At 42.8% G+C, this 27482-nt stretch overlaps 2 protein-coding genes and 2 long non-coding RNA genes across 4 annotated transcripts; all 4 read right to left on the bottom strand.

Moving 5' to 3' along the window:
- Nucleotides 1-4741: 4741 nt before the first annotated feature.
- LOC139781386 (uncharacterized) lies at nucleotides 4742-19251 on the bottom strand. Its single transcript, XR_011720519.1, has 2 exons — nucleotides 19201-19251; nucleotides 4742-5182 (listed from the first exon to the last, which is right to left on the bottom strand). It is a non-coding gene; the product is annotated as an uncharacterized lncRNA (long non-coding RNA).
- Nucleotides 6265-7886, bottom strand: LOC139781387 (uncharacterized). The gene is made up of 3 exons (XM_071720246.1): nucleotides 7570-7886; nucleotides 6922-7068; nucleotides 6265-6823 (listed from the first exon to the last, which is right to left on the bottom strand). Exons 1-3 carry the CDS (start codon nucleotides 7884-7886, stop codon nucleotides 6265-6267), a joined length of 1023 nt encoding a protein of 340 aa, XP_071576347.1.
- A 5775-nt stretch (nucleotides 19252-25026) lies between the features above and the next one.
- LOC139781382 (serine/threonine-protein phosphatase 6 catalytic subunit-like) lies at nucleotides 25027-26008 on the bottom strand (the record flags this gene model as incomplete). The annotated part of the gene is made up of 4 exons (XM_071720244.1): nucleotides 25027-25363; nucleotides 25450-25611; nucleotides 25736-25841; nucleotides 25919-26008. Coding segments are annotated over 4 exons (549 nt in total), but the record flags the coding sequence as incomplete, so codon positions are not given.
- Nucleotides 26009-26033: 25 nt separating this feature from the next.
- LOC139781385 (uncharacterized) lies at nucleotides 26034-27020 on the bottom strand. Its single transcript, XR_011720518.1, has 3 exons — nucleotides 26948-27020; nucleotides 26497-26824; nucleotides 26034-26235 (listed from the first exon to the last, which is right to left on the bottom strand). It is a non-coding gene; the product is annotated as an uncharacterized lncRNA (long non-coding RNA).
- Nucleotides 27021-27482: the final 462 nt, after the last annotated feature.

The following is a 27482-nucleotide window of genomic DNA, read 5'->3' as shown; positions in this document are numbered from 1 at the left end:
TACAAGGAACGTGAAAAAGAGCAGGAAAAGAAAAGAACAAACAGATGAGACAGATTCAAGCTTTGTCTTTTAATCTGGACGAAGACAATGCCGAAAAATCCCCGCAGTCAGAAAATGAGCAATCTGATGGCCTTGCGATTAAGAAGATTAAGAAAAATCCAGATGTAGATACAAGTTTCTTGCCAGATAGGGAAAGGGAGGAGGAGGAAAATAAACTTAAGGAAGAATTGAGGCAAGAATGGGCTAGAAAGCAGAACGCGTTGAAGGAAGAAGAAATTGAGATCACATTCAGTTATTGGGATGGATCTGGCTATCGTCGGAGTGTTATAATGAAGAAAGGTGAATGTCTCAGTAATTTAGAGAATTTTTAAGTTATTAAAATACTCCATTGTCACTTTTGGAGTAACATTGGCGTGATATATAATGTTTTACTGCATAAATTAAATTTTCACATACAGGTAATTCTATCTATCAGCTTCTTCAGAGATGTTTAGAAGTTTTGAAGCGTGAATTCAGCGAGCTTAAAACAGTAATGGCAGATCAGTTAATGTATGTCAAGAAGGATCTTTCTTATATTACCGCACCATTATACGTTTTACGATTTTATTGTAACTAAGGTAAAGATACTAAATGATAAAACTTATGAAGCAATATCACAATGTTGGCATGTTATTTTAATGTATGTAATATTGCAATTAGGCACGAGGAAAAAGCGAACCTCTGTTCACATTTGACGTTCACGATGATATTCGTGTTATGCACGATGCTTCTGTCGAAACCGAGGAATCACATGCCGGAAAAATTTTACTTAGGTATTTATCATTAAAAGAATACTTTGTATAATTCTCTTTTATGTTATTTCTCATTAGATCATGGTACGAGAGGAACAAACACATTTTTCCAGCGAGTAGATGGGAACCTTTTGATCCAACGAAAAGTTATGACAAGTATACAGTGTCGGATAAAAATAGGAAGAAAGATAAAATCTGATAAACTTAGATTCAACGAATTGTCCAATTTCGTCCTAAGTTTATTTATTTATTTAAAATTTCGAGGTCTAGCAGCGCCAAGTTTTTTTACAAGAAAAATTTATGTATTTTAATAAAATATTTTTATTTTGTACTGTTACCTCTGTAATTCTTTGTGATTAAATCTTTTATTCTATTGAAAAATACATATATAAACTTTGTATTTAAATACCTTGTATTCCCTCGTTGGATTAAATATTTTAATAAAATATTTTTATTTTGTACTGTTCCTCTGTAATTCTTTGTGACCACTAGAAAATACACATGTAAACTTTGTATTTAAATATTTTGTATTCCCTTGTTAAATTTAAATAAAATTTTTTAATCTTATAAAATTGTTATCATACATTCTTTTTCTAATTGACACCATGTAAAGATTTTTCAAAGTAGTGCAACAATTATTTTTTGAGGCAATATATCTCTTTGTAATTGGCGCTGTAATTTAAAGAGATATCATTTCTTTTTTGTAATTGTAATAGATCACTTGAAGCGCGACTCTTCTTTGATAAGGTAACATAATTTTGTGATGTGTATTGTTACGTCCTGCAGACTCCACGATTCCCCTTTTTCGCGAGAATTCTTAGGTACCTAAGATAGCCCTAGGTTTAAGATAAGTAAACTAAGCGCAGACGGTTATCGATCGGCAAGCGAGGTTTGATCTCCTCGCATTCCTTTTTTTTTTTACGATCAAACTGCCTATTTGGTTGAGGAACTAAAAGCGACCTCCCAGACGAATTCTATCAGTTGTCTGGCCCACCCGGCGACATGACGCGCGAAAAGGGCCTTAGTCGCAGATAAAATTGGTAAAAATCTTTATTGCATCGAGCGAGGTTTGCTCGTACGATGTTTCCGACAAACAGAAACAAAGCCTAACACGTGTTCTAAAATACACATGGTGGAAGTTTCTGTTTGCACTTAAGATCGAGAGGTATGGATCGTCTGTTAACATAGGAACAGGGTCGCGAGATAAATAAGGACCCCTAATAAAAGGAAAATCGGCAATAGTCGAAAACAAATGCGTCATGCGACACTGGGAGAAGCGATGAGTTGCACCCCCGATAGGACGGTGGGGGTCTTACGAGGGGACTCACCAATGGAAAACCGGAAAAATCGATAACCGTCTCTAGCTTTCTAGGATAGGCGAAAACTTAAGATCTGGCTCTTGGGTGAGAAACGTCTCGCCCAATAGAAAACCCTCTAGATAAAAATTAGAAGAATCCCACCAACCAAAAGTCCCAAAACGAAAACCAGACACCTCCCACAAGGAAATCCACCCTTTCCACCCTTGGAACTTTCCTATAAAAATCGCGACTTTAAGCACTTACAGGCACTTCCGATCCGGCACGAGACAGTTCAGTCCTGAGTCCGTATACTCATTCTAGTTTCGTTATATTGAAAACAATTTTCTGTTGTTGCCACCCTAAAGGATCGCGAGTAAAGTCTGTGCGCGCTAAGTGCCACCATCCATCTTACCGACCCGGCGAGACCTGCGGTCAGCACCAGCCCCGACAGAGATACCCATACACCTGTTTCATCAAAAAGTAAGTCCTGTACACACACACACGTATATATATCGGCTCCCCTTCGTTTACATATTCACGGGTTAGGGAAGTCTCTCAGTTATAACCTTCAACTATCCGAATTACCCGATTTATCGGTAGATCCGCCATAGTCTTTACTTTGAGTTAGCTGACTCGTCGGTGGACCGAGGTATATTGCTTTGAGTTAGCTGACCCGTCGGTGGACCGAGGTATTGCTTTGAGTTAGCTGACCCGTCGGTGGACCAAGGTATGTTGCCTTGAGTTAGCTGACTCGTCGGTGGACCGAAGTATATTGCTTTGAGTTAGCTGACTCGTCGGTGGACCGAGGTATATTGCTTTGAGTTAGCTGACTCGTCGGTGGACTAGAGGTATATTGGTTGAGTTAGTTGACTCGTTGGTAGACTCGAGCCACTCCTTGGATCTCCAAAACCTGAGGTGACTTCCCCCCAGTTGGCGGATTTTAATAATTAACAATCCGCTAACTTGTAGTGGATTCGGCCGGTCCCACCCATGAGAAGTCGCGAAACGCCGCGAGACACGAAAGACGTCGTCAACATAAGCGGGCGCGAAAGGAGGTCGAAACCCAAGGATCGGAATTTCCCCAGGAACAAGATAACCCCGGTCCTCCGCATCTCGCCATTCCACCGCCTCCACCAGCGTTTACGGAGGAGCCCTGTTGCTCATCACGGGAGAATCGCCCCGTTGCCCCACCCCGTCGCGTTGTCCTACCCTCTCGCCTCGTTCCCGCACCTTATCGCCCCGTTTGCCGCGTCCGCCCTTTCCGCATACTCCCCGTTAGACCCAATACCCCTCCTCCGGTCGAACACAGGGTACCATCCCCGACCCCCTCGACCGCCTCCACCATCGACATCGATGAACCTAACCCTCCCGAAATAGTCACCCTAGATTAACAATCATCTCTTTTTTTTTTCCATAAAATTCTTGTCCCTCTGTTTTCACTCCCCAACCTTTTCTTTATATTTAGTTCTTAAATGTCGACTTAAATTTCAAGTACCCATATACACTCACACACTCGAATAACATACACTCCGGCTCATCTCAATACCTGATTCTCTACCAATGTCGGTACAACCATTATGTTATTGTAATGTTCACCCCATCAATCTCAGCAACACGTATTGTTATATTGTGTAATAAATGTTTAATTTGTCTATAAAATTTAATTAAATGTTCTTTTTATTTTAAATAAGACCTCAATCTCAGTACCATTATTCCTCTCGAAATCGCACGAGGTCCGATCCCGAGTTAAAAGGATTAAATTCCTTGACTCAAAAGAGGACCGACGATCGCACCGCTCACGGAAGGCGTCTTAGCGTCCCTACAAACGTTGACCCTTCCTGAGTCATAAAACTGCGTTCGGGCTCGCGCCACGCGCCGCAGAGCGCGTACCTGCGAGCACTATTCTTAAGCTTCGAGTTGCGTCCTTCCTTACCCCGACCCCCCTGGTTAGCCATTCCTTCGCTTCCCAGATTTTTTTTATCCATTAATCCCGGGGTTGGACGTAACAGTATCACTTGGGTTATAATTTTTTGGAAATAAAGATACTACTGCTTAGATTTTTTCGAAATTTTTCGAGATACAAAGAGTACGTCTACCACTTGTTACTTAGGTTTTTTCGAAGTATAATACTACCACTTTCTTTTTTTTCGAGGTAACAACATATACACTACTATACGTGTACTTGGCGCCTTTCTTTACCTTTTTTTTAAGAATTTAATATATGCGAGCGCTAATTTTTATTATGTAACTAATTGCGTTAATTAGACACTGAGGATGGTTCGATGTGAACCGAAACGTCTGTAATTGCAACTTTATTCAATATATTAACACTTACACCTTGTTACGGCTCGATGCTCCTTCCCAATCAGCAAAATAATATTTAAAGAATGTTTTTAAAAAACATTTAAAAAACATTTTTCAAACATTTTTAAAAACGTTAAAAATAATGGGATAAGTTCCCTTTTTTTCATTAAAAAAACATTTATTTTAACGTTTAAAATAATATTATTTTAACGTTTAAAAAATATTATTTTAACGTTTAGAAAAATATTATTTTAACGTTTAATAAACGTTTGTTTTAACATTTAAAAAAATGTTTTTTTAATATTTGGGAAACGTTTACATTGAAAGGTTTTTTAATAATTTTAAAAATTTGTGTTATATTTGATTTTTTATTACTAAATATTATTTTTTGTACATATTGTACACATTGTATACATAATGTATAACAAAATAAACATTTGCAGTACAAAATAAAATACATATAAGAAAGAAAAAAAATTTACTTGTATTTTAAAGTATTGACAATACCGCTGTTTGTATAACGCAATTGAAAATCGAGCAAGGTCCATAGACGGTCATAGCAAGACCTTTATGCTGAAATAATGTTTCATGTGTGATTTTTAAATATATTTTCTAATTCTTCTAACTGTACGCGGTTACTATCAGTCTCAACACAGCTCTTAAATTGAATCAGAAAAGTAATATCACACATTAAATTGATTGTCAAATAACGTGGGTCGGCGATCGAGTCGTCGTTTAATTCCGCGGTATTCCGCGGCTCACCATGTGCATTCAACGGTACATACGTTGCTGTAAGAAATTTAATAGTTATGCAAGAAGTCTTTGCGGGAGGGCAATAATGATGTTAGAATTAAACTTTAGAACTTTATTAGTAGTTAGTATAGGCCGATTCCACCCCGGGGGCAATGAGGGGGGTGAGGGAGGGGGTGGTATCGGGTTTAGCGGGGGGTGAGGGGGAGGGGGAGGGGGCGGGGTATCGGGTTACACAAGGGTATCGGATTTCGCGGGGGTTAGGGTGAGGGGGGGTATCGGGTTACACAAGGGTATCGGATTACGAGGGGGTGAGGGGGAGGGAAGTATCGGGTTACACAAGGGTATCGGATTACGAGGGGGTGAGGGGGAGGGGGGTGACCTTGACATACCACCGGGATGACTCACCCGCGTTCGAGTTCGCGTTCGAGTTCGCGGTCGCGCCTCGGGTCCGCGCGGGGGGTCCGCGTCGCGTCGCGGGTCCGCGCGGGAGGGTCGGCGTCGCACCGCGGGTGCGCCCCGCGCCGCGCCGCGGGTCCGCGTGGGGTCCGCGTGGGGGTGCGCGGTCGCGCCGCGGGGATACGTTCGCAGGGGGTACGTTCGCAACGACGCCGCTAGGAGGCGCACAATGGGTAAGACTAACTCGATAGCGCACTGCGTAGGAGCGTGTCTCGTCGATGACGCGTCGAACCTGTCGGAACATGTTCGTCGTAAACAACATTTTTCTGGGAAAAGGGGGGTGTTATCGCGTAGACTAAACAATCTATCTACGCAGTACGTAAAACAATCTACTCAGTACGTAAAAGACAAAGGAAGAAATGACGTCATCGGGACGATGATCGACCCGATAACGCGTCGAACCTGTCGGAACATGTTCGTCGTAAACAACATTTTTCTGGGAAAAGGGGGGTGGTTATCGCGTAGACTGAACAATCTATCTACGCAGTACGTAAAAGACAAATCTACGCAGTACGTAAAAGACAAAGGAAGAAATGACGTCATCGGGACGATGATAAAATTTAGGTAGGGATGGACATGCATGCAAAGAAATTACATCGTTCATTTAAGTGTAAAAAAAGCCTGTTTATTTAACTCTTCTTTTACATGATATATCTTAAGTACTAAAAAATTAAAGCAGCGAGCTCACAATCGATGAGCTGATTCGTATTGAACGCATCGCTAGCGTATATTACATTTGACGCTTCCTTGGGATCCGTCACGGTGGACGCGATATCGGAGAACTGCGCAAACTTTGCATCGACTGTCGCAAGTATTCTGACCAAACGATCGAATCTCGCATCGATGCACCGATCGAGATCGAACATACGATGCAACGTCGATTCGGTCATCATCAAGCGTACGTTTACAGATTCTAGACGTATGAGTTTGACGTTATTAACCGATGTACAAACTCTCACCGTTAGCGGTCCAACATTTATAAAACTATGGACATCTTTGTAGTTGTTGCGAAAGAAATTCTGAATGTTTCGCCGTTGCTCGTAAAGTGCCTTCCACGTTTCGAGAGATAACAGCAGTTCCTTTCCTCGATGATCTCCCACGGCGATCTCCACGTAACTCGGTGGGCCAACGTTGATGCCAATTTCGAGGAATTTGTATCCCGTAGCTGTCAGCGCGTATCGTCTGCCGAGTATACGTACCGCGCGACGGTCCCCCGAAATGCTGTATAAAAGAAATAAAATTAGTTTTTTGCAAGTATTACAATTTGCAAAGATATAAAAACTGGGGGAGGCTCTATTTTTTTCTTAAAAGAAACTTACCTATTACATTTCTTCTCATACGTTTGAGTTTCAACGTCATGAATCGGCACGTAATAATTCACGGCATTCACGCGTTTTGCATCGTTGTTGCTGTTGCTGCTGCTGCTGCTGCATCCTTCAAAGGAGAACATTTTTCTTCTCGGCTCTCTGAGAAGTTGTGACCGTCAGTACAAGCGATCGCGACAAGACTGATCATGTAAAATTAATCGAGTATACGCGGCAACACCGACATTACAAAAGTAATGATGTGGTGGGGGAAAGGGAGAGGGGAAATTAATGTTTATAGAACTGCGCAGTGGATTTTTTTATTAGGAGAGGGGGAAGTAAAGCGTACTCTAACGGTGATGATGGGAGAGGGGGAGTAAGAAATAAAAACATTATAAAAAGTTATATATAATTTATTTTTAAAAAAATATTGCAAGTTCTTATGGCGTCGCGCGCGACCACTAGTTAAATAGTTTTATTACATTTTGTAACGCGCAATTCTTGACATGTTTTCTGCATCGCATAGTATTGGTGTCATCTAGTTTATTCAAAGATTCGATATCTTCGTAATGCGCATCCAGAGTCTCGACGATTAGGTTTTTTCGCGCATAATTCTCCAGCAGATCCACCAGCCATTCTCGTTTCTGACATCCCTTGACGTACACGAGAGTCGGCATCTCATCGTCATCGTCTTCTTTCTCATCATCGTCTTCTTCTTCTACACCAAGCACGGCCGATGTAATCAGGCGTTTCACCATGCTGTACGGCACGTTTCCGTCTTCCCATCGTAATCCATGGTGATTGCGAATCAACCAGGTAGCACACGATTTATCGGATTTTGTGAGGAGATTCCACGGCATGGGGTAATTAAAGATGTGATGCGACAGAACGCAGCCTTTTCTCAGCACCGCCACCTCCTTCACGACAAATTTCATCCCGACGAGGAATCCTTGCAGGTCCACGAACGTTGGTACGGACATGACGAGATTTCTTTATATATATATATATCTCTCGTCGATGCGTCAATCGAGAGGAATGACGCGCAACTCTGCAAACCGTCTCGCGACACTCTGATTTATACTTCCCCCCTCCCTTACCCCTCTTAATAATTGTATCGGAGACTGATGGAAAGAGAAAGAGAGAGAGAAAATATTCACGTCGACGTTGCCGCGAACGCTCAGACTATTCTGCGCACCACGTTCGTCAACGGGTTGTACTCAATTACGCGGTCGTGTATGATGAGACAGTAAGCGGAGGTATTCGGCGGTACGTTCTCCATGCAATCGAATTCTATTCTGACATCCACGGTGGCGTTTTTGACGGATTCGTTTTGGCGAGAGCAATCGATGATCACAAACGGGCCGTTACGTAGAAAAGTCGAAACGGTGAGACTCGGCTCGAGATATTCGTATCCGTAGTAGCCCTTGCAGAAACGCGCGTACATATCGTACAGAATCGCCCATCTGTGTTTACCAAAATCCAAATTCAAGTTGTCGTACGGATAAACTTCTGAGTTTAGATAGAGTTTTACGTTGGTCAAGTTGCAATCGTCGAATCGACTTGTGTCGGCGGACATGACGTTCTTCCGACTCGTCTGCAGAGCGAAGACGACGTATCGCGGTTTCTCGAGCTGAGTCGCGGTCTTAATGGCCCACGAGTGCTTGGTCGTGTTCTGCAACAGGGGATACTCGTACAGATCCCACGAACGGAAACCCATACTTAGATATCGTCCGTTTTCCAAGGCGCGCAACATCGACAGCTTGTTGATCTTGTTCAATACCACGTGAGGCATTCGCCATTGTATCTTGAGTATTTTGATGGTGGGCTCCAACGCGAGACTTCCCACCAGGGAATTGTTGTCGTTGCGATCGTATCAAGATCAATTCGTGACGAGCATTGATCACCACGCGTTTGTAATCCTCGCAAAATTCCAGTAACGTGTTGAGCGGTACGCAGAAATTGAAATATCCATTCGGGTTATTCTGTGGCTCCCAGCCAGCGTTTCTCAAGATCACGCTTCTGTCGGACGATACCGTAACGTAGTTCTTGAGCGTGCTGGTTATTCCTACGTTTCTGCAGCAATCAATCTCCATACCGTCGAGCTCGTATCGAATCTCGTCGAACATGAACGCAACGCAATTAGTCCCCAGTACCACGTTATCGACTTGGCCGGCTGCTCTGGTCACCGTCAATGTTCCTTCGACGTAGAGAACATTTTCGCACGGCAACGTATACAGATCCTGCTGTTGTATGGGTATTCGTATCTCGTCGCTATAGTCAAACGTTGTGTTGGCGTACGGGTTGTACGTGTGAGTCTCGATCTTGACGATGCGATCGTCGAAGACCTCGCCTCCGATGTTGAGAATTTCAGTCATCGTTCAGATGTTTTGTACCGCGAATCCCAGAGATTGTAAAAATTTAACGTTCAACGCGTTGAGCTTCTTTCTCGTCGCTTGTTTAACACCGCCGAATGTCGACTTGACGATATCGTCGATCGGCGCAGCCGTAAAGATATTATTGTTGTTATCTGTCGCGTGCTCCGAGTCGTTCAACACTAGCATCTCATATGTCGCGCGCACACTCACGCTTACGCATACACTGGCGCGTTATCGCTCTCGCCGTCGTACGTGCAATCTGACGGTGATCTCTTCTCCGCGAAAATCGAGCAATCGTCCGTCTTGATCAGCGACGCGTATCGTTAGATCAGTAACGCTCCGCGCGATGATCGGCAGGTAAATGATCTGCGCCGGCGTTTCCGATATCTTATATCCCGGTGGTACGCTCGGTGAAAACTCGTGTATCGTATGAACGCGTTTACCGTTGCTGTACGCACCCGCGGTCACGTTACACTCCACGCGGATAATGTTTACATTGATAATATTAATCGGTGCGTCCGATTCATGCCACTGTCCCGGCTGCAATACACGCGTCGACGAGAATCCCAGTAGCGATCCGACGTTGTTCGGTTTGTTAAAGTTCACTCTGAAAGCGCACTTGAACTCGCTCTTCATCGTATTGTAATTTGCGCGGAGCACTATCGGGTACTCCGCGACCTCGTCTTCGTAGCCGTTCGCGCGAACGGTCTCCTCTCGCGCGATATTCGCGACCGACATACGATCGTCGTCGTCGTTGGAACGAACCACGAACTACACGGCGACTGTCGGCCGCGTGCGATTCTTCGGGCAAGGCGTTCACGTATTACTCTGCCGGCCGGGCCCTCCGCCAGTATTTCCCTCGATAATTACTTACGCGGTCATTAACGCAGAACGAGATACTCTAACGCGGAACGATACCTTAACGCCGTACACGACGAGTTCGCCCTTGTACACGTGTGACTCTTTTAACGCGGAACAAGACGACAACACATGCTTTCCGCGATTCTACGCGACTCTCGGAGGGGCCCCGACCGCCAGGCGTATCTTACTTGTACCCAGACGTGGTTTACGAGATGCTCGAGTAGTGGCCTTACAAATTCCGCAAGCTCGGCAGCCGGTCCTTCCGGGATGTTGTCTCTCGCCACGCCGACACGACAGTAACGATCCAGACGATCCTCTGGCCCGGCGGGATCACGCTGGGCCCGCGCGCCTGCGCGCCGTGCTTGCAAGCCCGACCGCCGGTATGCCCTCCGCTGTCGGCGCCCTTCCTGATTGCTTCGCCCGTCGGCGGCATTTTCGACGATGTTGGGTCCGGCTGTCCAGGCCGCGACTTCCGAGCCGGTTTCGACTGCTAGGCTGGCCAGGCCAAGGCAAATCGACCGGCGGCAATGCCCCGTGGCGAGTTCCTCTGGGCTTATCTCGGCGTCGTTGGCTGATGCGTTCGCCCCGCGAAACGCTCCAAGCATAACCGGCAAAGGTCCCAAACGTGACCCGCCCGCCGGCCAACTCCTCCAAAGAACGCCTCCCGTAATTCCCACGGCGCGACTAAAGTCGTTACAAGCTTTCCCGGCCATCCACTCGGCATCTGAAATTCTCGCAAAAACAATAAATTCTACCGATTTCTACGCTGTCGCCCCGCCCCGCTCCGGCGGAGGCGACATCCCGGACTTTCCCCTCGGTCGAGTTACCGTCTGGACAGGGGACGTGACTATGTCACGTCACAAACGAGGGATGCATCAAGCTACAGTAGTATGATTTGAGAGCTTAAACACCTCGGTGATACATCTGTGCATTGATTGAGACATTTAAAATCTGTGTGCAGCGATCGAAACAGTTAAAATCTGTATGCAGCGATCGAAACAGTTAACAATCTATGGTGCAGCGATTCATCTGTGCAGCAATTCATCTGGTAAATTTGCAAATTATTAATTAAAATTATTGGAATGTGATGTGGTATAATTTTTATGACATCATAATTTTTATGACATCATATTTTTTTGTCAAAGACTTTGACAAAATCGCAGTATGGAGATGGTGGTGGAAGGCTTCGGTCTGAAGCTCACGCAAAAGGATCTTCACACGCTGGTCGACTTAAATTGGCTCAACGACGAAGTGATTAACTTTTATATGAATCTGCTGATCGCCAGAGGTACATCTTCGAACAAATATCCGAAAGTACACGCGATGAATACATTCTTTTACCCAAAACTTCTGTCGAGCGGTCACTCGTCTCTGAAACGATGGACCAGGAAGGTGGACATCTTTGCGCAGGATCTCATTATTATCCCTATACATTTGAACGTGCACTGGTGTATGTCAATAGTAGATTTCCGCGATAAAACAATTGTTTATTACGACAGTATGGGCAGTGATAATCCGAAATGTCTGGCTGCGCTAAAACTATATTTACAAGATGAGAGTCTTGACAAAAAGAAACAACTTTATGATATGAGTGATTGGACATTTTATTCCGCCAAGAATATTCCGCAACAGACGAACAGCAGCGATTGTGGTGTATTCTCTTGCATGTTCGCCGAATACGTCTGTGCAAGCAGGAAGATAACGTTCACGCATGATGACATGCCGTACTTTAGGAACAAAATGTTTAGGGAAGTAATAAATGGAAATATTGTATAAAAAATTTTTTATTGAATAAATGTTTTATAATATAAAATATAAAAATATACGTGATTAATATTCCTTCCATTATACATATACGTACATACATATATATACATACATATATACATATCTAGCGATCATATCTCACGCCACTCTGACACGCTTGGCTCTAGAACACCGTGACCGCCGGGGCACGAAGCCCTCGGGGCACGCGCTCCGCCTAACCGAGTAAGTAAGGAAACGATGAAAGTAGTGGTATTTCACCGGCGATGTTGCCATCTCCCACTTATGCTACACCTCTCATGTCTCCTTACAGTGCCAGACTAGAGTCAAGCTCAACAGGGTCTTCTTTCCCCGCTAATTTTTCCAAGCCCGTTCCCTTGGCAGTGGTTTCGCTAGATATGTACATATGTACATATATATACATACATATGAATACTAGTATGAACTAGTACATTACTAGTACATTACATTACATATTATATTACGTTACATACATTTGTCGTGTTATACTACTACATACATTACATACATATATTCATATGTACATACGTACATACATTTTATTACATATATTGCATACATTACATACATACATATATACATACATACATACATACATTACATACATGAATCTTCACTGTTCCTTATCATATAAAGGTATGCGATAATGTCCCCACGGCAACGTATCTGTCGAATCCGGCACGATATATCGCTTATCGTCGTACGGACTCAGAGCGATTTTCGTCTCGGTGATAGTGTACACTTCGTGCATTTTCGATCGTATGCACGACTGCGGTCGAGTCATTTCGATCTCATCGTTCAGACACCGCGTGTAGTCGTCGAACGTGATGGTGCGCGCGATAACGTTGCTTTTGACACCTTTTGCTTTTTTACAGTCTTTTTTGCCATCGACTCGCAAGGCGTACATTTTAGCCCTAAGTCCAACGAATTCGGTCATGATCACGCCGTTGTTTTCGTCCTTCATCAGACCCGGCACTTTTTTATTTACGAGAGGCATACCATAAGCGTTATCTACCGCGTAGTCACTCGTGTCGAACCTGACTATATCATGTTTCATCGTCTCATACGCGTCGTCGCACTTGATATGATAAATCAAACTGTCCGTGTCGGTATACATGATTCTACACGAGTCGCGGTACAGAGGAGACATGTACTCGTGGTGAAATTCGTATAGGCACACCTTCGACAGGTCGAGGATGCACATGCCGACGTAGATCGGTTTGTCGAATTTCACCTCGAGTTTGCGCAGTTCGACGGCTACCAGATTTTCGGAAAACACGCTCCTGCTGTGGAAATTCGGTCGCGCGATCATTGCCTCCGCGCCGTATCGTCCGTCCCACTTCGTCAGTAACTTTACATCGACGTGATTGCGTACATTCTCCATCGTTTTTCCGAAAACCGCGTTATTCATTAATTTATATAAATTTTTTTCGAACTTATTTTTGGCCTGTGTTCTAAATTTTGTATTGAGTTCGATGTAAGCGCGGAGCCACGCAGATTGAGCGAATTGCAATACGCGATGTATTTTTGTGACGCGAAGGCCGTGGCGCGTGCACTGCTGTAGATTGCGATAATGAATAACGTAACGCTCCTTATCGTGCAGCCTGCCGTTTGCCGGGCGGTTTATCGCGCATCGGACAGAACGGTAGGTCAGTGTGCGCGTCGTGTTTATCCTGTGGATACTCTAGGTCGACCTCGAGAATATAGCCCGTAGGCGAATCCAAAGCGATCGCGTTAAAGTCGAAATTCGACACGTCTTTGACCCATTGAAACTTCGCGTAGGGCAATGGCCGACACATCGCCCAGCCGTACAGGTTATTTACATCGAAGTACATTAGGTAAGACGACGGTTTCAATGGATCGTACGACTGCATATATTTGTTGTTGACCTGCGCGTATCTGCCAGAACATTGACTCAGACCGCCGCGAATACCACGTTCGATAAACATAACCATGTCAATGTCGGTCAGCAGTTCGAAATTGATACAGGTATGTTTCAACATGGCGTCCCACGTAAAACCTGGTAAAGTGTAGTAGTACGCGGGATCAAGTCCGTAACTCGCGACGCAGCTGTCGCGGAAATTTTCAAACACGTCGGCCAACAGCAATACATCGGTTTTCAGGTACAGATCGCTGTATTCGCCCAAGGTTCGAACGGAGAATCGCTGCCATACGTTCGCGGCGTGCGCGTAATCGCTCTCGGATACGGTTTCACCGGTCAAGGAACTGTAAAATGAATCGCGCGGCGGTAAACACGTATCCTCCAGCTTTTCGACGCTGTCCACGTATTCGTATGGAAAGACACCTTTTCGCGTCAATAATTTGAAATCGTCGTCGGATAACGCGGAAAATTTTGAACGTATAATTTTTAATTTATCCTTGTCGAGGAAGGATGCCAATTTTGCGAGACTCGCGCTCAGAAATTTATACGAGTCGATAAATAATTTTATGTCGCTGCGCGAATCTGATCTGTCGGCTGTGTCTTTCACATGCTTCGTGAATGAGATGTACTTTTCCTTTGTTATAGGCAGTACATCGATCGAGCCTTCGAACGCGGCAGCTATCTCCTTGATAATAAAGTGTGCGTCATAGCCCGACAGATTGTGGAATATTACTGGGATGAAATGAGAATCCTTATAATTCAAATTGCACGTCGAGTGTGTCGGACCTCTGTAACGCCCAGTTAGGTGGCAATGATCGCGTACACGATTATCATCATTCGCGCCACGCTGCGAAATGTCTCCCACTCGTCTCGCGTTAGGTCTACCATGCATACATTGTCTGACAAGATATTCTTTACGCGATGCGCCAATCCTTTGAGTTCCTCGACGAACCACGCGACGCAGTCATTATCGCGACGAAATCGATACGCTGATAACGTTTTGTCGTACGAGCACTGTACGTAGTATGCTATACTACATACCCGATGATGTTGATAGACGTATGACGCGTGTTCCGTCTCCGGTTGTGTCTTCTGCAGCACGCACTCCAGATCGGCGTACACCACGAAGGGAAGTTGCTCTTTCCTGCTGTGGTTCTTGAAGCTCAGCCACTTGTTGTCCTCGCTCGGTAGTCGGATTGCGCATTTGTTTACCTCTCGGCAGTCCACAGTGTGAGACTGCAACTTGTCGCTCGAACTAAAATAGTGAAGACATCTGCAAAAAAGATAACACATATTATAAATTTTTTTATATACAAAATATAAAATATTCTATATATTATTTTAAAAAAGTATAGACACTTACCGATCACAAATGTACTTTGTGTGTCCATGTTTATTAATTTGTGAGCTTACGAGGCGGGATATATGCTTAATCCACGCAAAATGTCCAATATTGTTGTCTCGTGGATCCTGCACGTACAACAGATTCACGTGTTTCTTACTCGTGCGGTCGGTAAGCCGTATTGGAAGAACGGTTGACGTCTTCTGTCCCTCGATGGTATAGACATTGACGGATATATTGTTGAGCCGTTCGAACTTTTTAATTTGACTCAATGTCATTGGGAACTCAATGTCTTGTACATTCAATACCGTTGAATAATGCGGGTATGATGATTCCCGTTCTAAATGTCTTTCGGCTGGATTCAAGGCGGCTACCACTGACCACGCAAAACACGCATTGTCTATAGACAGCACATTGATCACGGCATTCTTCGTTTTAATGTCTTGAGGCAATTTCAAGTGACACCCCGCGCGCAAAGGATTGTATCTGTTGACGTTCACCGTCAAATTGAGGATTTGCGTCAACGCCCACCCACTGTCGCGTTCCTGGAACTCCTCGAGTTTCGCTAATGTGGGCTCGATAACGTGCCGCTCGTACCACTCGCGCAAGTGTGATGTACTACAGAGTTCTTTGTTATTTGTATTAAAACTCTTATTGGCACGTTTATCACCCCCCACAAATTCCCCGTTGAACAAGGTGTTCACTTTGACACAGTTATGTTCTTTATAATGTCTCGCACTCGCTTACACACTACGCTGCAGGCGTCTTCCAAAAACTGTCGCGGTTCTACATGGTCTGTATTAATTATCGCACCGGTCATTATCCGCGATTCGAACGCGGCATCGATTTCTCGCCATACGAGTTCTGTCGCGCGCGTGTCGCCACTGTTACCGGCATTTGCATAATCACCACCGCTACGGATAAATTGTTTTTCCAATCGCGTCTTCGCACCCTCGAGTCGCGCGATTCTAGCAACCAACTTTTGCCTCCGCCCGATTGAGAGCCGCGGACGTTTGGCACGACAGCCTTCTTCGAGCTGCTCGACGAATTCCGCGCATTGCAGCGCCCATGTGAAATATTCACTCAAGGTAGCGACTTGGTCGGACAGCTCCAACAGATCGCGTTCGATTTGCTCGAATTGATCCATGTTTTTTATCTATTCAGATTCAGGTTGTTCATCAGATTCAGATTGTTCATCACCACGAAGTCGACGCACATTCCATATTGTAGAATTGTCGATTACGTCACACTCTTCGAAGGGGCACTTGCACACGTATCGATGACACGCTGGACAATATCGAAAGGCATATTGAACCTGATAGTGTTCCAACATATATTCATAAAGACTGAAGAAAGGGACATCACAGTGCCAATTATCAGAATCAATAAGTTCACGTTCAAGAGTTCTTTGAATCAATGCATTATTAGGACCGTATATCTTATTATCGACGAAACGGTAATAGCGTTGCAGACACAGATTGTACCTCGCCACCACTTCGACGCACTTCCCAGTGCCTGTGTGAATTTGAATGAGCAGATCGTCAAAGCGTCTTCTTATCCCATGAATAACTGTAGTCGCCCAATAGCGATATTCCTCATACTCCAACTTAAAGTCAGGTTTAATGTTAAGAAAACCACCAGGAACTAGACGATCTTCATCTTCTTTTTCCTCGTTTCGCACCTGTATGTATATTTTCCGTCTTATGTTAGACTTCCAGTCATAAGGACTCTCGGTATCAATAACAACTCCATGTCTAACGATGCGTTTATCGGTTCCGCGTATCCCGAGTTCTCGATCGCGAACAAACTGCACCAATGATATTCGTTGCACATCCGTCGATTTTCCTCCTTGATCTTCTTCACGCAAAGCATTGGCTATATCATCTATTAAATGGTCACCATAGTAAAAACGGCCGCAATAGTATGAAAAGTCTTTGCTTTTATCGATTTCACTCTTATAGACCGGTAACCACGAGCGATTATTGTCAAGCGTCATTTCTTCTTGCTCACTGTTATGAGAAAAAATAGAAAAATGTTTACGTCGCGAAAGCTAATGTTTTTATTTTCGTTGACATTCGCTGCAATCCTTAATCATCGGAGCGGGACCATCGATGTGCGTTTGCTGCCACGGTTGATTCCAATGTTCGTCACAGCGACGATAGGTCTGAACCTCCAAATCCACCTTTATATGCTCTGGAAGTTTTTCCCACACGTAGTGAATGTGATCACCGCACATTTGCAATAGAACGGCTTTCGGCACGAATTGCAACTGTTCGGCGCTAAAATCGCGAATGTCCGACGGTCTCGACAGCAGGACGAACATCTTTGCGACTGAGCGATAAAAGAATCTCTTTTACAGAGCACTTGCACATGATAATGTTCGATCATAAATTAACGAAGAAACCGCGTTACTTTTCGATCAATGTATAGTTCTAAAATCTCACTACTGCGGCTCGACGCGCTTCATCCCTCGTTATATACCCTTTGCTATCTCTCTCGCTCCAACTGATTTTTGAAAGATCTTTTCCTTTGTCTCGCGTACTGCGTCGTAAAAAAAATAGCGCGAAATTGTTTAGTCTACGCGCGATAACACCCCCTTTTTCTAGAAAAATGTTGTTTACGACGAACATGTTCCGACAGGTTCGATGCGTTATCGGGTAGATCATCGTCCCGATGACGTCATTTCTTCCTTTGTCTTTTACGTACTGCGTAGATAGATTGTTTTTTTTAAGTATAAATCATACTATAATTTCTTCGCGCGCATTTCTATTCGAGCCGTATATGCGACGTCCGCCAAAACTCCGGCTGCTTGAATTTTACAATCAAATATCGCATATCATAACATAGAAGCGAGGCGTCGATGCTCCAGTGGACGTCTACGCTCGCAGGTGTAATGCGAGACGTATTGCTATCAGTTTTATACACCGCCATTATATTTTTTTCTCTAGCGACTTCTCCGTTCTGCAACCGTCATTGAATTCAGTCGCATCGAGTCAGCGCAAAGTGGTACACGTGTTTTTTTACGAGTTTTTTTTGTGTACGAACGCGTGTTCGGACGTGTTCTGTGATTTTGTGATGTCTCCGCGCGAACCTTTTATACCTAAAGACATAGAAGACAGTGAAATTTTGGGGGGGCCCGATGCTCCCCAGTTTGAAGACGCTATAGAGACGTTTGAAGGCGCTCCTCCCGCGCCCCGGCTTCCGTTTTTTGGCACGATATCCGCGCCTGGCCGCGCGCGGGAAGACCTCTTCCGCCTGACGGGGGACCGATCTCTCCTCGTGGACGAGGCGCTGATTGTCTACGCGAACCGCGTAGCGAGTTTGTAGAGATTCGCCGCCCTGCTAAGGTAGGATTTCCCTCGGCGTGTAAATATATGATTTGCTATCTACAATGCTGATAGAAGGTAGATATATACGCGGCGCGACGCGGACCCCTCCCGCGCGGACCCGCGGCGCGACGCGGACCCCTCCCGCGCGGACCCGCGGCGCGACGCGGACCCCCCCTGCGCGGACCCGCGGCGCGACGCGGCGCGACGCGGACCCCCCCGCGCGGACCCGCGGCGCGACGCGAACTCAAACGCGAACTCGAACGCGGGTGAGTCATCCCGGTGATTCGTCCCGGTGAGTCATCCCGGTGGTATGTCAAGGTCACCCCCCTCCCCCTCACCCCCTCGTAATCCGATACCCTTGTGTAACCCGATACCCCCCTCCCCCTCACCCCCCTCGTAATCTGATACCCTTGTGTAACCCGATACCCCGCCCCTCCCCCTCCCCCTCACCCCCCGCGAAACCCGATACCCTTGTGTAACCCGATACCCCCTCCCCCTCACCCCCCTCGTAATCTGATACCCTTGTGTAACCCGATACCCCGCCCCTCCCCCTCCCCTCACCCCCCGCGAAACCCGATACCCTTGTGTAACCCGATACCCCGTCCCCTCCCCCTCCCCCTCACCCCCCGCGAAACCCGATACCCCCCTCCCTCACCCCCCTCATTGCCCCCGGGGTGGAATCGGCCTATACTAACTACTTTTGTTATATCACAAACCTACCGGCACACAAATAATGGGAACGAAGAACGAAGTTGCTATGGTTGCTACACATCCGCATGCTCCGCCATAAGTCACCTTCTTCTTCTTCTTCTTTTAATTATGGCCGGAAAGCAATACTGCTCAAATAATGGCCAGGGCGAACCACTCGTCGTATAAGCCGCTAACGGCGTCGTAAAAAAAGTTGTAGGCCTCGAAAGGCGTCGATACACGGTACTGATAATGATAACACAATGCCGACAGTAACAGTCGCAATACTTTAAAAAAATTTTCCTTCCGGACAAAACATGTCCGAACTGGTCCGTGCCCGCTGCGGCTACGCGGAATAATGCCATAAGTCACCGACTGCCCGACACGCGCAAACATGTCACGTCCACAGAACATAAGCACGTCGCACGTTGTCGCAACTCAAGCGACCAATCAAGCGCGCCGAACCGACATACGCTATTAAGGCTGCGTTCGAAAATATTACAGACGGGTATACTTCCTTTTCCTTCTAACTCAGTGAGTTAGAAAGAGAAGAAAGTATACTCGTGTGCACTCGGGTGACGTTTTCGAAAGCAGCCTAATACTTCGATTCGGAAAAATGAAAACGGTGGTTGGTCACCGCTTTGTCACTTTATTGTGTTATCGTGTAGTCCTGTGTGCAGTATAATAGGAGCCGTAATTAAATGCGGGGTCTACAATAATTCAGCAGAACGACTGCTGAGTTGTCGTCTTATCAACACACACTACGTTGATTTGTTGGTTCTAAAAGTAAGAACCAATCACATTCGATTGCTACTGAGCGGTTTGATGCAAGTCTCAGAGTCGCAGAAACGGTCATAAGAAAGAAATTGACCAATTAATATAACAGTTAAAAGCGTTCGACTGTGATTGGTCAATTTCTGTCTTACGACCGTTCCTGCGACTCTGAGACTTGCGCATTTAATTTGTAGACTCCGTCCAACTCGCTCAAGCATTCGCAAGAAATTTGCATATAAAATTTCTCACAAATAATCACACAATTAATCGTACAAATAATAACCGTTAGAATTTATTAGCGCATGTTATAACGTATATAATAATGGTATTTTTATTTTTAAGCCATTATTTTAAATGAATAATTAATGCAAAATAAATATTAAATTAATGTTAAATAAATGTGAAATTAATGTTTTTAAAAATTATTATTGCAAACGAATAATTAATGTGACATAAATATTAAATAAACGTTAAATAAATATTTTTTCTAAATCATTATTTTAAATGATTAAATAATGTAAAATAAATATTAAAATAATGTTGAATAAATGTGAAATAAATGTTTTTTAAAATGATTATTGCAAACGAATAATTAATGTGACATAAATATTAATCAATAAACGTTAAATAAATATTTTTTCTAAATTATTATTTGAAATTAATAATTAATGTAAAATAAACGTTTAATAAACATTAAATAAATATTATTTGTACAATAAACTGTAACAATGTATAAATACTGAAAAAAAATATTTAAAAAACATTTAAAAAATATTGTCTGCTGATTGGGATTATTTGAATTGAATATATGTATATATTCTCTCTTTGTAATTGGCGCAGTATTAAAAAATTTCACATATTTTTTTTTTTAAGATACCACTTGTTATTTAGGTTTTTTCGAGGTAGATATCACTTGGATTGAATAAAGTAACAATTTTGTAATTTAATAATTTTGTGAGACAATTCTTGTGAGACAATTTTGTGAGACAATTTTTGTGAGACAATTTTGTGAGATAATTTTTCGAAACGTTGTGAGTTTAAATATATTAATTATTAGGCCAGTTGGGTCGAACAAAAACAACTTCTGTTTTTAATAATTTTGTTAAGAAAAATTAAAGCTACTATTATCTAGGTTAGAATAGATTTTATTTATTTTTGCATTTAAAATTAATGATACTACCACTTGGTTTTTTTCCGAGGTAACAACCACGCGTGTACTTGGCGCCCTTTTTTTACCTTTTTTGAAAAAGGTAATTTTGTACTGATATCATGCATTTTGTAGTGTTACGCATCCTCTTCTAAAAAGGGCATGTCATCCATACTCGAATCTATCGAAATATTATTGTCGCTTTTCAGCAATGCGGATTGGTTCTCTTGTGCTTACTTCATGACCGGCTGTCATGGCATATTTTGACAGTTGTGTGGTTAATAGTGTAATAGTAACAGTGAAATATTAAAGTTAAATAGCGCGCGCGTCTATATAAGGCAACCGTCCCGTCGTCGCCGATCGTCCCGTCCGCGTCGTCGCCGATTCTGGCACCGTCAATTCCGTCGTTGCGGGTCCCGTCGTCGCCGATCATGCCGCTGCTCATTTCAATGCCGAAGATAATAGACAAGGTAATATGTTTATTAATATTTTATATATATTTAAGAGAAAGTAATTGTATATTCCGCCAATAATTTGACTAACGAGAAAATATTTATTAATTTCGACTACGATTGGCTAGCTAAAGAATGTTAATTTATTTAGAATTTATTGCGAAAAATATTACCCCAACCAGGGTTTGAACCTAGAACCTCCCGCTATCCGTGCAGGCGTCGTCCCAATTCGACCACTGAGGCATGTGGTAACATTTATTGCAATAACAAACATATATATACCATCTTAATCGAAATTAATAAATATTTTCTCGTTATATATATTTAATTCATATTATATGTATTTAATCACAAAATTTCTTATACAATATACATATTATTTTACAGTTCGAAGACCAAGAGGCAGAGCCGCGGGGATACGACGACAAGAAGAAAGGTTTATGACCTTTTTGTACAGATTATAGTCTGCAAATTACCATTGGGGTAGACGAGGCAGAGGCAGAGGCAGACAGTATAGATAGAAGATATAACGCGTGTATTTGTATTAATATTTGTTGCTACGATTGTCAACGTCTGTCGTGCGGGACAGTCCCAACAACCGGCCCGTCTGTTTGTTGGTCGATCGAGCGACTGAAAAATACAATAAATATGAATATGAAAAGATACATGTATTCTCTATTAAATTGCATTTATATTACCGAATCCAACCTTGAATTAAGTCTTATATGCATTTCTACGAACTATATTTTAGTACAATTATATAATTCATATTTGTTTAACTCGATTCAAAGTTTGGCTCACATCATCTAATGAAACATGTAAACTTTATCACGTAACTTTTGATACAATGGCAAAAGGCCAATTTTTGCTGATACGCTGCAAGCTTAGCTGAGTAATATTAAAATCAAGCTCCCGCACGGAGCACATTAAGCTAAATTAGTCTTCGTTATTTTATTTTTATCTTGCAAATTGTCTTTATTTGTTCTCTCTCTCGCGAGCTTACCGATTATTAATATCGAGTCGCCGCAAGCGCTTGGACACTTCGATAAGATTAAAGCGATCACAGACAGAGGCATTCCGGTAAACGAAACGCCGCGAACACCCCAATAGATACAAAGGCTAATACTTCTTTTCTTTTTTTTTAAGGATTTCTAATGATATCCGTACCGCACGTAGGGCGTTTCCGTCGTTGCGAAACCGTTTCACGACTCGGAGGCTGCAAATGTAGCGAGTCGAGTTTGTAACGCAAGCTCCGTGTCCCGATTCGTTCTAGAGATGAGCTCCTCTCTACCTAATGTAATACATTATTCGCGTAAAGTATCGCGCAATTGTAATTGTACGTTATAATAAATGTAGTACAAATAGAGAATATACCACGCGCGCGTGATGTAAAATTGTAAGAGTATACCTAAAAGGTAGTAAAATCGTAAAACGTAAATATCGTAGAAAAGTTTCGCGAAAAAGCAAAGGCTCGTTCCAAAACAATAGCGGAAGGCTTATGAAATAGAATAAAAAGAAAAGATGATAAAAAATTTCCTCATACACATTCTCCGTTAAGCTCTGATATTTGTATGATTCTTCGTCCTTATATTAGTTCATCTATCGATTATTATCTGTCAGTAAGAAAGCATTTATACTTCTAGTAAACCGTCGTGTTATAGTTCTGAAGGCACTGTTCAAAAGTTTATTACATTTTTTGGAATAACGGGTCTTCGCAAAACACCTCTTCGAATGGTGCGACAAGGAGAGTCGTTATAAACATCGACATGACCATTGCACACGCCTCTTTCGGTCTATATCACAAAATTCAAAATAGAGTAGTCTCAACTTGACAGCCTGTGCCACAATGCCAATGCCGTATTTGTCGGGTCTGTAATCGGTTAGGAATTATCGTGAGCTAGCAAAAATCGATGGTCAGAATTCAGGCTTATGATACGCAATGGCCGGTGCATTTCCATTATAATTATGTCATATCAATATCGTATCATTATATTAATTTAGAGGCACATTGCTAAGGGTCTCGGTTTTTTTTCTTTTCAAGTTGCTCCCTACATTAATGAACTTATGACAATTAGCTAATTACGATTATTCAATACGACAGCGATTTGGCATACGATATTGGAAATTGTACAAAGATTCGGAGGATGCAATAGTATTTGAAAATATTGCTTTGTACATATATATATATATATATATATATATATATATATATAGATATATATGTACAATATATATAGATATATATGTATATATATATATAGAATATAGAATATATAGAATGTATATCTATATATATGTACAATATATATATATATATATATATATATATAATATAGAAGAGAGAAGTGTGTGTGTTCGTGTGTGTGTGTGTGTGTGTGTGTGTGTGTGTGTGTGTGTGTGTGTGTGTGTGTGTGTGTGTGTGTGTGTGTGTGACGAACGAACGGTGGATATCTTTCTTGAAAAGAACATCAATGTGTGTCAAGGTAGTTTAAAGACAATATTTGAGCTCGAAATTTCTTAAAATTAAGCGTAAAAAAATGTCATGTGCATAAAAATAATAAGACAACTCTCTACAGATGCTATAACGATCCTGCTATCGGATTTCCCTACCTAAGCAGGAAAACTTTGGCTACTGCTACACGCTATTTGTACTTCGGCGAAAAAGAGCCGAATTTACGATTCTTGCTAAGAACACCGATTGCGCATTTAGAAGAAAAAAGAACGGCCCGCAGCACACACAGTACCTAACAGTACCAGCAACAGATCATTTATATGTTCAGGAAGACCTTAACAGTACTATATGCTCACGCTTTAATAAACCTGAATTCTACGCACAACGATTGTAATGTCAGAGAAGCATTCACTGTACTCAGAGAGTGTACTTTTTGCCGGAATGTTTAAACGTAATATTTCTTTTCTTTTCTTTTCTTTTTATATTCACACACAGCACTGGACTATTTGCGTTATTCGCGCTCATAAATTATTTAAAAGCTCTTAGTCTTTTGAACATTAAAGTCCAGAATGCTGCTCTGAGATATGAATGCTCTACAGAATGTACATAGTAGACAGCAAAAGCGTCTAGACCACAGAATGTTCACATTTGCTCTGATGCAAAATATCGTTTTCTTTTTTTTTCTCGAGCTACAAAAATCAGGCTGATGCAATGGCAGATACTATGTAGATATATAAAAGTTAGTTTTACAACACGCGCGCGCACACACACACACACACACACACACACACACACACACACACACACACACACACACACACACACACACACACACACACACACACACACACACACACACACACGTAATTAACTTTACAACATGTAAAACCTGATAAAGTTCTTAAAAAATCTAAAGAACATTCCCTGAATAAGATCAATCACACGACAATTCAGTCCTCTCTAAGTATCGTACTTTGATCGTAGAACGCATCAAATAATTTCTTTTAAGGGAATCAAAATTTTCTAGAGTAATATGTATATAATCAGTGATATATTCTCATGAATGTGTGGGTCCGTCATGGTACCAGCCTGGATCCGGCCAATCAAATCATGTAATTCCGTAGAGTCTAGACACAGACATTTCTCTTCCGCATCCGTACAGATGAGCCACTAAGATAGATCACAAAAAGTACGGAGTGGGCGTTAGAGGTGGGATTACTCTCTCGGAATCAGGCACTGCCTGGAACAGCACGGGTGATCTCTGATCCACTGTCGTGAACTGCATGATACTAGCTATGTTACCACATCGATAACAATAATTTGGGGCCGACCACACTGTGACGAGTTTGTCATTAAACATGTACCTATAACCTGCATGATAAAAATATGCGTCATCAATACATACTTCCGAGATATTTAAAAAAATCTGCGACAGAAATATTTGAGCAAAGACATACCTTCCTGAACTAATTGGTGCGCCCTACAGATGAGTTTAAGATCATTTACTTCCATGAACATGTAAGTCACTTTGCTGCCAAACAGCCAGCCTGCACCACGCGGACTTACTGTCCATGTTTCTACATCTTCTGGATTGGACCAGACCAAATCACAGAAAGCACCTGTAATATGGCAATTAAGCAACGATATTTTATTATTATTGTACAATAACAGTAAATATCCAGTCATGTAACTTTTATTATTATGTAACTTTTGCAATGACATATCACTTTATACAATTAATACCTTTGTGTGGAATCTCTTGATTCCTTTCAATCGTTCTAATTTGATCTAGTGTTCTAATAGCTGGAGACAATCCACCGTGTACACAAAGAACCTGTTCATCAATTAACTAAAACAGAATTTTATTCGAGCGTAATCAAAAGTGAAGTTACAATTTTTAAAAAAATCTTTTATACAAATACTCACGGCAGCAACTGTGAGCAAGTCAAATACCCTACAACAGTACTTCCACGCATTAGCATTGCCATACTTGTTTTGGCATTCATCTAGAACAGAAAATGAAGAGACCAATTACCGTAAAATCCATAAACGTGCGTGATTTGTCTAGATTCGTGATTACCGCGTAGTAACGTTATCCTGTCGGACCATTTAGCTTTAAGTGTGAGCAGACGAGTAAACGTTTCTAAGCTATAGTAGCCCCGATCGACAAAATCTCCCAGGAATATGTAATTTGTATCTGGCACGGGGTTACCGTTACGAAACAGTTCCTCTAAATCATAGAACTGTAACAGCACAAAAACATGAACAATCTGATGTATATTAATATCACGATTGTGTACAAATAACTATACAGCTACAAAACATTAAAATCGAAAAGTTGTGAGGCAATAGATAATGGAAGACTAATATTGTTGCGACGCTAATTCGGAAGATTAAAATCCGCTAAAACTTTACGTCGATCCCGTAGCGGTGAACAAGGATGCTCCGAGGTTAGTACAACATTCATCGCACGATACTGTTATAATTGCAAATCGGAAACGTACCTCGAGTCCAGCTCTTCTGCGATCAACGAAGTCGGAATCGAACGTGTCAGTCGTCACTTTCTGCCAAGCGTAGAGAACCTTCTTTTCCGGCAGCGGTGGTAACACGATGTAGGGATACGAAATCTCCAGATAAGCACGAAGCAATTCAAATTCAGTATATCGCCGGCACGATTACGGTGTTACTGCCGTTTCGCGTACGCGCGTATGCGCGCGTTGTCGCACCTTACCTCGCGACAGCGTGCGGCTCGTGCAAACGTTAACGCGCGGCCGCAATCGCGCGGCAGAAACGCCTCGTGTGAACAGGCTCCTTGATCTCAGTATCAGCTCCCTGCCGTCAATATATATAGGTTAACCTGTATGTAAACACTCACGTAAACGTAGTAAACAGTAAAATAAGTAACAGTAATATATAGAATAAGATAATTATAGGATAATTACATAAAACAATTACCTTGAATTAATCGTCGCGTCGCGTAAAGAGTCACGGTCGGTCTCGCTCCGCGCGTACTACCGTATCTCTCGAGATAGGTTTACTGATGTGTGACAGCGCGCTGAAACGCACTATCTGCACTCGCGCAGTACACACACGTATACATATGTGCATATCGAAACTGGCGATACTAGCACCGCCCTGGCGTCGAAAAAGTGAAAAGGACGCGACTCCAGCCAATGAAATGATGGCATGGCACATGAGAGCGTTAGTAGAAGTATCTTAAAATAAAATTTTCACATTTCGACTTTGCGTCGCAATATCTCCGCTCGTAGGGCACGTAGCGGAAAATATTATAGGAGATACCCCCCCCCCCCCAATCGACCCCAAGCTATCGATCAAGCCTAATTAGAACTTGATCCGTTCACTCGTTATCGAGATCTCAACATCTCGAGTACTCGCAACCCGTCGCGTCGCGTAAAAGAGTCACGGTCGGTCTCGCTCCGCGTATACTTGGCGCGAGACACTACCGTGTCTCTTGATCTTCTTTGCGCAT

Source organism: Temnothorax nylanderi, unplaced genomic scaffold, assembly GCF_030848795.1.
Source record: "Temnothorax nylanderi isolate EJ_2023f unplaced genomic scaffold, tnyl_v1.0 TNYL_tig0333_pilon, whole genome shotgun sequence".
Classification (NCBI taxonomy): domain Eukaryota; kingdom Metazoa; phylum Arthropoda; class Insecta; order Hymenoptera; family Formicidae; genus Temnothorax; species Temnothorax nylanderi.
This window is presented reverse-complemented; position numbering and strand designations above follow the sequence as displayed.